Genomic DNA, 12,508 nt, shown 5'->3' with positions numbered 1-12,508 from the left:
TCCTGGGAGCCAACTCTTCTGATTATACTAGCAGGGAGATGTTTCCCAGCACCTTGAGGCCTTCTTCAACATAGTCCTATGAATAATTTCCCCTGTGTGTTTAATCTTAGTCTCTCAATGCCACTGTGTGTGAGGACATTTCCAAGTCAGGCACTGACTGGGAGACCTGAGATGCCAGAGCTAACGGCAAGCTTAGATGACAGGATTCGAGAAAAAATGAGTGTCGAATACCAGTGACAGTTGGAACTTCATTGGACGAGATGCTGTCAGGAAGCACAATGAAGCAAACCTGGAATGGATTCTATGGAACTTCCATGGAACTACAATGGGCATAAAGGTCAGAATTTTTTGGAAGCAGTGAGATACAAAACATTTTTATGTCAAATCAATAGCTGCCCAGGACAGAAACCTCAGATATTCATGTAGTAGTTTTTTTGAACTGAGTTGATAAGCTCTCTAGAGTTTGAATTTTTGGGGTGTCTCTGCTAAATTGACCCTCTTATACATCCCCAAACTACCTAAGGTAAGAATGCAGCAAAATGGTAAACACACTCTAGTTAGGGAAGTTGTTCCCTTCAACACACAAGAAGTATTTGTTTTTCCAGCACTTAGCACAGTGCCTGGCACACAGTAGGCATTAACCAATGTTTGTTGCCTTGATGCCTACAACAAGGAGATGGGATTGCAGTAGGCATTCACTTGGGTAATCAGATCAGCACTTCCAAATAAAATCTATTCAGCTAAATTTATCATTTGCATTTTCAACCTTTCCACATTTCACTAGACACCTCCTCAAAGAATCCGTACAATCAGCAAATTGTTGTCAAAGCACAGCCCAGTGGACATTGGATATTTCTGTCCATGGAAGAAGCTGAAAAGAGAGAAGAGTCACAGACAGGAAACATAATTTTACAATTCACCATCGCCCAAGAGTCTGATAACTGAGGGCTGTCCTTGAGGAGGATACCAACCCTTTGAAGAAGTCCTGTTTGCTGAGTTTTTCTGATTGCACCAGCTGGTGTAGTAACTGGCCCATGTGGTCCCTGGTGATCTGACTCCTTTCCAGGGTAGACTCCACTCCCACTCGCACAAAAATAGGCAACAGGTTCTGTGCATTTAGCTCCTCTACACACTGCATGGCTTCCTGTTCAAATAACAGAAAGTGGCGTAATTACTTCAATAATTGGGACAGTATCAAGCAGAGAGGGCCAAATAAAGGAAAGTATGACATTAAAGGTAAGGACACAAGAAGCATCATAAAACAGGCTCACTGGCGTGGGGCCCACTAAATGACAAATGCCACTATTCATTTCATGGCATCTGTTTTGTGGATTCTCTAATCTTTCTGAAGATGTCTGTAAGGAGAGGAATGCCTTTTAGAATTTTTATTAATGACATGTGTTAGTCTTCCTTCTATCTCTCATGAGGAATGCAAGTGAACTTATGATGTCTGATTAAAAAGTCACATATGTATAGATATACTTATTACATAGTAGTAGTAGGTAGTAGAAGGACCCAAGACCCTGTTAGATATTTAATGACTTTGTAAATCCAGAGCAAGATAACAAGGGATCTTATAGATCTCCTAGCACAAGATTCCTCATTTTAAAATGACTCCTATCACATGCAGCATCCTGCATATTTATTCCATTTACCTTGAAATCATTAATGTGTAGGAATTCATCAATAATAGATTTAGACTTTCTCTCCATTTCCTCCTCTGACAGCATAGGTTTTTCAGGAACTGGAGCTGTGGCAACATCTGGTTTAGCTGGTGGTAAGGAAAAAAGATAGCAACGAGTAAGAAAGAGCACTGCTATATCCTTACATCCTTATTACCATTAATGCTCTCTAAATTCTGGACAAATATTAATCCTTGTTAAGAAGCTTCAGGCTATTACAAAAAAGAAAAGAAGTGGTAAAATGATAGCTCTTGCTATTTAATGTCTTATTTTCACTATGTTTTTTCACTAGTTAATAACAATCTAAGAAATAAGGAATATAGAGGTTTGAAAGAATGGCCATTATACAGGCAAAGGGAGACATAAAAAGTACTCTGATGACAAAACATTGAGGGGAAAAATTAGTTTTCAAAAGACCAAAGGAAAGGGTAAACCACATTCTTTGAAGCTTGAAAGTCTTCTTCCAAATCATCTAAACTCTCAGAAATACAGGCTACAGATCAAAAGGCTTTTATGCTCCAGAGAAAGTGCCAATATGGGAAGAAATCCTGAGGGCAAAGAAACTGTAAGAAGCCATAGTTATGGGGTCCTTTAAGTAGCCCTGAGGGGCATGAAGCCGTGTCCATGGAGCATAAGCCATCCAAGTAGTTAACAGGGCAAAGAAAAAAAAAAACACAGCATTTCTCTGCTTCCTTTCCAGCACCTAATAAGGACTGGTACCTTTATCTGTAACTGTTCAACTACTGCTATTTTACCTTCACCTCCCACCTATGGCTTCCCTCATGATTAGTTCTTACAGTTATATGGCAATCTATTACTTTTACTTCAAATTAGATAATTCATAAAACCAAATAACATCACTATGTGACCTGAGAATAGTAAAATAAATGGTGGGACCAAAGAACACTTCATACAGTGGATTAATAAACTCCTTAAACACTTTTAAAACTTCAAAAATCTAGCCGCGGGTACTTCCAAAAACCACCTCTTAATAACATTTAAACTCATACATCTTAAAAGTCTAGATTATGACATCTTGTGCGATGCATTTTTCTTCTAGACCTCCACCCCACACTAAGCAATTACTCAGTGTGTATTACTATTAGGAAGGCCAATTTTGTCTTACGGGAGACGCAACGTCCCTTACAGGGAGACAGATTCCACTCACCTTTGAATCCCCATGATAAGTGTTCCCACCACAGTTGTAAGTAAAGTGACTATTTTAGAGATTGCAGGTAAAAACATCGGAGTATAAATGCTGTTATTTATTACCTGGAATAGTCCTGGAATAGCCCATTCAAATACATACATACATTATACATGTCTAAAAAGGCTAAAGACAATAACTTTAGACAAAGGGGAATAAGAACTTCAGTCTGCCACCTGCAGAACTAAGAAGTTCACCTTGTGGTACAGGACAGGGCACGCTTACACCTCGGAGGTGAGCAGAGGGCAGCGGTACAGGGAGATTAGTGGGTGACAAAGTAGCTTCATGGCACACTGAAACATTTGGGAAAAGAGCAGGGGGACTTGGGAGTCTAATGTTGGGCAGAGTGGGCCGATGACCCGTGGCTGAAAGCCCTCAGTGCCACAGCCCTGCCTGGGGTGTGTCTTCTGCATCTCTGGGTCCCCCCCCCCCCAAGAGCTTCTCTCCCTAGCCCTGCTGGGAAGGCCTCCGACTCTGAGAGCCTGCCCCTGTCTCCGCCGCACAGACCAAGCCCCCGGCTCACCAGTCTCCCTCGGCTTGCTGCGGTCCGCCTCCGTACTGCTCCTGTCCATGTCCATACCCCCCGTCAGCTGCTTCACGGTCTCGAGCATCTCTCGTCGCTGTTCTTCTTGGGACTGATTGTCTAAGAGATCTTTGCTGCTGCTGCCGCGCATGAAGGTGTTGGGGCGAGGCGTGGAAGAAGCCAGTGGCTTGTCATTCTTCTCCCTGCCCATGCTGCCTCGACTTCCAACACAAAACAACACTCCTTCAAAAGGAAGCTCACGCCCAACTTTACAAGAGCAAGAATGACCTCTCTTTTAAGCTACAGAATAATTCTGATCCTCCACAATCAGGCTACAGAGTAAGTACTAATTCTCAGACACATTCAAGAGGCTTTTCCTGAATGATTTCCAAATAAATGAAGCTCAAAGCACAATAAACTTTATAGCCTTCCAATACATGAGCTAAGAAAGTACCACAGGAAGGTTTAAGATAGAACAATTCTGTTTTCCTAGGTGATAAAGAGATGTTCATCATAATAAAAATATTTTTTACTTGTCCCAATTCTTAAAAGTTAAAATGGCATTAAAAAAGACTACCTTGTGGGCTAGTTAGGAGATGACTAGTCAGAAAACTAAAGCCTGTTGCCTTTACTAAGGACCTCCCCTATGAGAAACGTAGCTAATCATTTAAGAAAAAAATATTCCTTTGAGCAAAGGAAACTGCCATTCTACTACTTACTTTATACTCAGAGAAGACTCCTAGAGGCCCTCACAGAAGCCATTTATTTTTTTATTATTATTATTTTTTTAAACAGTTTCCCAGTCCACAGCACATTAGAAGGACCAAGTTAGAACAGAATTAAGAGGCCTGCTTTAGATGGGCAGACCAAAAAAAGTGAGAAATTATGATCCCCAGGCTGCTCAAGGGGCACTAGTTACAAAACTGATGGAAAGCAGCCCAAGGCCTCGACAGAACTCACAACCCCCGGGGGCCTGCTGGATGGCAGACAGAATGCACACCACAGCTAATACTCAGTGACAAATCTAAGTTATGAAATCTGAATTAAATTTACAATATTCTCTTTTAAAAGATAGGACCTCCCAGAGTGCATTGTAGAAAGAGTACTATTCCAAATGGTCAAATGTAACCGAGGAAATGCCAGTATGCAGAATTTCATATAATGCTGGCCAGGAAGGCATTACTGCCTGAATGCCTGAAAAGCCAAGCAGGTGGGAGAAGAGAAGCTAAAAGATTCTCGTGTAAAACTGAGAAGGGAAACAAACTAGACATGGAAACAGAAGGGATTAACTTGAACTCCTAAGTGTGACTACATGGGATCTAAGAAAGCAAAGTGGTATATATAGGGGACCCTGGAAAGATTCCTTTTCTCCCTGCAGACCCCATCTTGGGGGTAAAATCTTGGAAACATTTTCTTTCTGGATCCCCCAGTCTGGGTTTAGCCTGGGTTTCCCAGAATAGGGAGCCTTGAGAAATCAAGGGAAGAAGCTATAATAAGCAAGTATCTAGGAAAAGGGCCCATGACTAACAAGGGCTGCAGACACTTTACTGATGCAGAGATTGATGTCTCCCTGACTGTGCACATTCAGGACCTGGAGAAGACAGGACAGTCACTCTTACCTGGTTAAGGCCCGGCGAGAATCAAACTCTAGAGGGGTGGACGAAGCAGAGACGGACGACACTGGAGGCTGCAGCGCGGAAAATCTGTTCAAACTAGTGGCACCTGATCGTAAGGAGTCTAGAAATGGAAGATGAGGGAGAAAAAAGAAACATCAGAAGGAATGCAGATAAGGGGCAGAGTCTACAGTCATCATAAGAACTAATAAATATTTTAAATATGACTGGAGAAGACCAATTGCTTTCCCCTTTGGAAAAAAGGCTTTAAATATCCCAGGTCTTCTAAGAAGGTTTCGTCCCTAAACAATCATTCTCAAAGTAGCTCTAAGTGAAAGAAATGACATGCCGAGTGAGCACAAGGAGAGCTAACAAATGGTTCCTATTCTTGTGTGGTCTAGAATCTCATTGAAAAGAAAGAAAATTATGTCACATACACAAATATTTAATGACTATAAAATGTGACATATAGATGTACAATAAAAGCATGATCAAATTAAGATAATATTTGAAAAACAAAAAAGCACTTAGCACAGTATATGTAGAATGCTCTATAGAAATGCTTATTTTCCTTCCCTTCACCATAATAATATAGAAACTATGAAACAGACTGACAGTTGGAAATAGCATTTCAAATGAGAGGGAGGGATCATTGATGGAAGGCTTTCTGGAGAAGAAGCACTTGCGATGTAAGTTCTGAAGAATGCCTAGGTGAGGTATATTTGTGTGTGTGTGTGTGTGTGTGTGTGTGTGTGTGTGTGTGTGTGAAAGAGGGAGGGAGGGAAAGGAGAAAAAGAGAGACAGAGAGGGACGCAGAGAAAGAGAGACGAGATAAGAGAGAGAGAAAGGGAGAAAAAGAGAAAGAGAGAGGAAAGAGAGGGAAGAAAGGAAGACGGAGGGGAAGAGAGATACAGAGACTGACAAAGACGGGGGGGGGGCAGGAAGGAAAGAGATGGAAAGAGACAGAGACGGGGAGAGACAAAAACAGATGGAGGGAGACAGAGAGACAGAAATTTTAGGAAATCCTGAAAATAAAGTCAAGGGCTTGAGATGCATTAATTCTACAATGCTGTCCAAAGCAGGTCTCCATTCCCATTAAAGCATCAAAGGATCAGATGATGTTAACTAGACCCCTGTTCCTCAGATGTTGAGAAGAGTGGTGGGAAGGACATGGTTGTGCTGGTTAAAGATGGGTGACAAAACAAACCACCACAGAATGGGAGAAGGGTTGTAATAACTGGTGAGGATGGAAGGGAAGGAATGGGGTCTAAGACTGTGGGACTGAAATGGAAGACAGAGGGTGGGACAATTCCCACAATTTGGTGACAACTCCCCTACCAAACCTCAGAGCAGTCCAAGAGGAGCTACTGATTATGAGTCCTGAGAATCACTGACTGCAGAGAATATGATTGAGAATCCCTCCTAAGTTCCTACACTTACCCGTCTCGCTCGCTTTTGCTCCCCCGCTGCTGCCTTTTCCCCAGCTGCCCAACTGGGCTTTAGGCACAAGTTGAATCTTCTCATCTATTGTGGGCTGGAACATAAGGGAGCTTAGTTGATATGGGCAGCATCCAACCTGTGGTCAAGGTTCTAATGCTCGAGATCGAGGTGCCAGGGGGTCTACTTATAATACCCCATTCCCCAGCCTTAAATGAAGGCCAATACCAAGTTCTCTCCCAAATGAATACTTGTTAGCTACTACTCCACAGGGTTGTAAGACAAGAAACAGAGAAAACAAAAATAGAAGTCGCCCAAAACACCAGGTAAAGACAGTTAAGCAGCATTCTGTGTGAGGGGAGAGTGAGCATGCAATGAGCAGGGAAGGACAAGCATGGGCACCCTGGAGACGACAGCCCAAGAGTGCCCTCTCTCACCCTCTCACGGCTAGAGCTTTGAATGCCCTGGAGCATTCAGTCTCAGATTACAAAACGCGTGACCATGGTGATTACTGTCACTCACATTTGTATCATGGCATCACAGGTTACAGGGTCCAAAGCCCATCATCTTACAGATGAGGAAACTAAGGCTCACAGAGGGGAAGGGACTTCCTAAGGTCCTACAAGGAGTCAGGGGCAAAGTGTAAACTCCATGGCCTCCTAACCCACAATTCTTTCCATCCGTCCTTAGCAGGATGCCTGCCTGAGCAGCTCCCCACCCTCCGGATACATACGTGCTCTACCCTGGGGCTTTACCTACACATAGGGCTTTAGTAAACAAGGCCTTCTTCTCCATGACCATGCATTTCAGAGGGGTATACTGGGGCTCAGACAAGGAAGGTGACTGGGCCCATGGATATACAGCTACCAAGCATCAGATCCCAGGCCCCCAGACCCCAATGCCATGACTCCTTGTTGCATCCCCCACCTATGGCTTACTACTAATGCTACTTTTCTCAAGTCAATGACACAAATTTCACTAAAGAAAAAATATTTTAACATAGACTCACAAGTCCTTGGACCCTTTTGCCGCCCTGTCTGTATTTTCAGGACTATATTTGCATTTGTTATTTAGTTTTAAAGTTCAGAAAATGTTTTCAACACCCTATAAAGTCTTTTAATGCCTCAGCATGCCATGGAAAGAGGCTGGATTTCTTTTTCTTTTCTTTTGTTGAGACAATCACGGTAAAGTGACTTGCCCAGCATCCCATGCTGGTATATGTTAAATGCCTAAGGCCAGATGTGAATTCAGGCCCTCCTGACTCCAAGCTGTGCTCTCTCTCCACTTCACCATGACTTGCCCCAGCCTGGATTTCTTTTCTTTTCTTTTTTTTTCTGAGGCTGGGGTTAAGTGACTTGCCCAGGGTCACACAGTCAGGAAGGTTGAGTGTCTGAGACCAGATTTGAACTTGGGTCCTCCTGAATTCAAGGCTGGTGCTCTATCCACTGCGCCACCTAGCTGCCCCCCAAGCCTGGATTTCTTAAAAGCCACTGCCCAAAGGGTCCAAAGTCGGGTATCTCAGACCAGGTGGACTGGACTCTGAGCGGGAGCTCCACCTGCTCATCACCATGTGTGATGGAGTCATCCATTTGGATATGTCTATCCATAGCACTCTGGAAATCATGGCAGTTCTCAAAGCATTTTCTTCATAACTCTTTTCAGACAGTAGTATAAGGTCCCCATGTTACAGATGAAAAAAACTGGGGTCCAAGGAGGCTTTAAGCTACATGTCTAGTGATGTCAGGGCCAGGACGCGGGTCCAGTGCTGTTCTGAATGCATCGGGACGCTTCCTACTTGGATGTCAGGCCACTGAGAGATCTAGTGCCTCATCTGGAGTTGAGGAGTTGGCTGGTGACAGGGTGGGGCTGAAGGCTCTCTCTCTACTAAGGTCATGTAAATAAACAAGGAGCATTCAGTATCATTAAAGACATGGGGGCTCACCTTAGTGATTTTGAGGAATTTGGAGGGGTCCAGCACACGGCTGTTCTTGGCCCCCTGCACAGTGTTCCACCCACCGTCATCCACTCTTTGAACACCTACAAAAAGGGACAGTAAGTCATCTCCCATCAGAGGACTATGATGAAGCCCTGGGGGGGCTGAATAAAGGTTAGTCAACTAAATGGCTGACTTACAAACTGTGGGTAATAAAATGCCCTATGGGGAGTTACAAAGCACTTTACAAACAAGATGGAGCTCAGCCTTATGAAGACCCTCTGAGGGTTTAGCATTGAGACAGAAGTGCAGGGGAGCCTATCTACCAGAGCCTCACCCCAGGATGGAGCTCATCAATTAACATCAAGACCAAATGTCCCCCAAATGAGCACCTGTTAGCTTCAAGGAAGGTTCTGCAAGGAGTGCTCAAGCTTTATTTTAAAGATAAAATTAAAGACCATTGAAGAAGAAATTAAAGAGGAGCAGCATGGGCTCAGAGTCGGTCACTGAACTGAGCACTGGTTCTCACCAATGCAATGCTCACAGAGACCAGTTGTGGTCTGTGTATTTTCTTTGGAACTATGCTAGATTATTAGATGATATCAATCTATTCACTTCATATATCCAAACCAGTCTCCTCAGGCTCTGTGCATCCACTTCTGTCCCAAAGAAAAAGCTCACCTGACTCTCTCTCTCAAGCCTCCCTCCCATGCTGGGACATCCTCTCCCAGTCAACAGTACCTGGTCGTCTCTTCTCTTTGGTCATCAGCTGCTGCACCTTTCTTTGTTCTTCCTGCTCTTCAATTTTGGCCTCTTTGTGAATCTGTTCAATAGTTTTGGGGCCTTGATCTGCCCTTCGGGACACCCAATTGCACTGTGAAATGAGCAAAGGGGAAGAATATAAGCCTTTTTATTGCTTTTGTTTTATTAAAACAAAATAGAAAAAGGAAAAAACCACTGCCACATGCATAGAATATAAGAGGATTTGAAATATGAAGGAATAAATATCTATTTCACGTGAGCTGTCCATCTTTTCTTTGCACCCTTGTAAATTTTCTTTTATTCTCTGCTGTGTGCTTTCTATTTTATTCCCTTTTCCCATCCCCCTACCCAAGAAAACTTCAATAAGCATGGATGAGTGGTGTGTTTGTGGGGGGGGGGGGGGGTGTCCACTCTCAAAGACGACTAAAAAGACATCATTACGTTAGAGTCCAGATACTATGAGTCCAACTGTGGCTAATCAGACCCACACAAGCTCAGAGAGCTCTACCATAGGTCAGACACAAATAATCCCCGTGAACATTTGGGAGCTTCTTTAACTTTGAGCATTTCATGTTTCATCTGAGCTAGTTCCAGCTCATAGGGCAAAGCTCTGATGTGGGCACGCCATGCTGGATGGTCTTGTGCCAGTATCTCCCATGCCATACAATTAATTCTAAAGTTGTGCTGAACTCATTGCTATGAAACCTGGACATACCAGCTGGAATACCAAGACCATGATAGGAAACCGAACCACATTTGTACACACACACACATCCCTCTATATATGTATTCACATATACATACACACAAAACATAGATATCTACACCACACATACATATATATATTATATATTCATGTGCATCTATTTAAAACCATACTATGCTTGTTTGTTGTTTCTCTGAAGGACAACAGCTCTTTATCAGTCTTTCCATATTTTTCCAAATCCACCAACTTATCATTTCCTACATACCACAGCAATATTCTATCCTCAATTGTCTAATTGTTTTAAATATTTTAATATGTTTTAAATAGTTTAAAACAGTACGATTAAAATGGCTGACAGTTTCCCTCTTTTTCTCTTTTGATTAAATCTATAATTTTGTCTGAGATCATAATTTTTTTAAAAAACTTAATACATTCTACTCCTGATCTTTTGTTTTGTTTTGAGAAGCAATATGGGTTAAGTGTCTTGCCCAGGATCACACAACTAATGAGTGTTACATTACATGTCTGAGGCCAGATTTGAACTCAGGTTTGCTTGACCTCAGGGCTGGTCCAGTGTTCTATGCACTGTGCCATTTAGATGCCCTCTTGTCACTTTATCACTGTTTCTGTGTATCTCTTAGCCCTCCTAACTTCTGCTTTAGATTTTTGTAATTTTCCGGATAGCTTTCTGGAGGACCTTGGGACCAGCCTTGATCTTACTGGAGTAGTGCAGGAGGTTGGAAAGCCATAAGGAAGATAGTCAAAAATGAATTGTCTCTCTTCCAGTCCTTCATAGGCTAATTACCGCATTAAAGCTTAATACTAAATGTGTGTGAACTAGAGAACTAGTATTGTAGCCATTGCTGGTCTTATGTGATTCTCTGATTGTGGGATCTGCTGTATTTGAATTTTTTTGGGTAATATTTGCTCCTTAAGCTGGAGGTTTCAGAATTTGGTTAGAATGTTCTTATAGGTTTTTGTCATAGGGTCTCTTTCAGATGGTAACTGGTGGATTTTTTTTTTTTAAATAGTAGTTTTCTTTTTTATTTATTTATTTTATTTATAAAAATTTTTTGACAGTATATATGCATGAGTAATTTTTTTTATAACATTATCCCTTGTATTCATTTTTCCAAATTATCTCCTCCCTCCCTCTACTCCCTCCCCTTGATGACAGGCAATCCCATACATTTTACATGTGTTACAGTATAACCTAGATACAATATATGTGTGTGAATCCCATTTTCTTGTTGCACATTAATTATTAGCTTCCGAAGGTATAAGTAACCTGGGTAGATAGTAGTGCTAACAGTTTATATTCACTTCTCAGTGTTCCTTCTCTGGGTGTAGTTATTTCTGTCCATCATTGATCAGCTGGAAGTGAGTTGGATCTTCTTTATGTTGAAGATTTCCACTTCCATCAGAATACATCCTCATACAGTATTGCTGTTGAAGTGTACAGAGATCTTCTGGTTCTGCTCATTTCACTCAGCATCAGTTGATGTAAGTCTCTCCAAGCCTCTCTGTATTCCTCCTGCTGGTCATTTCTTACAGAGCAATAATATTCCATAACATTCATATATCATAGTTTACCCAACCATTCTCCAATTGATGGACATCCATTCATCTTCCAGTTTCCGGCCACTACGAAAAGGGCTGCCACAAACATTCTGGCACATACAGGTCCTTTTCCCCTCTCCTCAGTATTTCTTTGGGATATAAGCCCTAATTGGTAGATTTTTTAAAAATTTGTGCTTTCCCCTCTTATTCTAATACTACAATTTTCTTTGGTTTTTTAGATTCTATTTTTTTCTATTGTTGATCATAACTTTCAAGTAGTCCAGTTGTTATGCTTTTTTTTAATTGATCTGATCTCCAGATCAATTGTTTTTCTTAGGAGATGCTTCATATTCTCTTCAAATTTTTCATTATATTTTGATTTATTATTTCTTGAACCCCTGTAACTTTGCTGGCTTCCCTTTGTACAATTCTAATTTTCAAGGAGCTGTTTTCTTCCTTAAAATTCTGGATATCATAAGGGCAGCTAGTTTAGTGAATAGAGCAACATCCCTGAAGTCAGGAGGACCTCAGTTCAAATCTGGCCTCAGACACTTAACACGGTCTGGCTGTGTGACCCTGGGCAAGTAACTTAACCCCAATTGCCTCGGGGTAGGGATTCTTAATGTCCTTTTTCATTATCTTGTTTTTCTTGGATTGTTCTTTAAAAAAATTTTTTTTTTCTTCAATCTCTCTCCTTTGGCTTACAAAGCTTTTAGAAGTTCTTCCATGAATTCTTTTGGGATAGGTGACCACTTGACTTACTCTTTAGGGTAGGAGAGGTTTTTTTTCTTTAGTATTCTCCTCTGAAGATGAATATTGGTCTTCTCTATTTTCATAGTTACTTTCTATGCTTGGGTTCTTTCTCCTTTGTCTGGTTCTGACTCAGCTGTTGCACTGGGTTGCCATGGACAGCCCTAACTCTTAGGGGCCTCTCCTCTACAAAATGAGATGAATAAGGGTGAGGCTGGGAAAGCCCTGTACAGAAAGGAAAGCAAGGTGGATCTCTGACTTTTTTATGAGCATGCCCTCTGCCAATGCAGATCACAACCCTTTATGGCCTTCTCATTCTCTGTGATTCTTATAAA

General features: G+C 41.9%; 1 protein-coding gene across 23 annotated transcripts in view; it reads right to left on the bottom strand.

The window, feature by feature from the left end:
- The window catches only part of EIF4G3 (eukaryotic translation initiation factor 4 gamma 3), a 377,578-nt gene that overhangs the window by 22,235 nt on the left and 342,835 nt on the right, over positions 1–12,508 (bottom strand). For all 23 annotated transcript variants that reach the window (XM_074305978.1, XM_074305996.1, XM_074305980.1 and 20 more), the window contains 7 exons: positions 9,137–9,269; positions 8,405–8,499; positions 6,466–6,559; positions 5,032–5,149; positions 3,413–3,633; positions 1,656–1,771; positions 972–1,144 (listed from right to left, as the gene is read on the bottom strand). In XM_074305978.1, coding sequence (XP_074162079.1) covers positions 972–1,144; positions 1,656–1,771; positions 3,413–3,633; positions 5,032–5,149; positions 6,466–6,559; positions 8,405–8,499; positions 9,137–9,269 — 950 coding nt within the window. The remainder of the gene's footprint in view (positions 1–971; positions 1,145–1,655; positions 1,772–3,412; positions 3,634–5,031; positions 5,150–6,465; positions 6,560–8,404; positions 8,500–9,136; positions 9,270–12,508) is intronic.

The sequence above is a fragment of the Sminthopsis crassicaudata genome, chromosome 3 (genome assembly GCF_048593235.1).
Source record: "Sminthopsis crassicaudata isolate SCR6 chromosome 3, ASM4859323v1, whole genome shotgun sequence".
NCBI lineage: Eukaryota > Metazoa > Chordata > Mammalia > Dasyuromorphia > Dasyuridae > Sminthopsis > Sminthopsis crassicaudata.
This window is presented reverse-complemented; position numbering and strand designations above follow the sequence as displayed.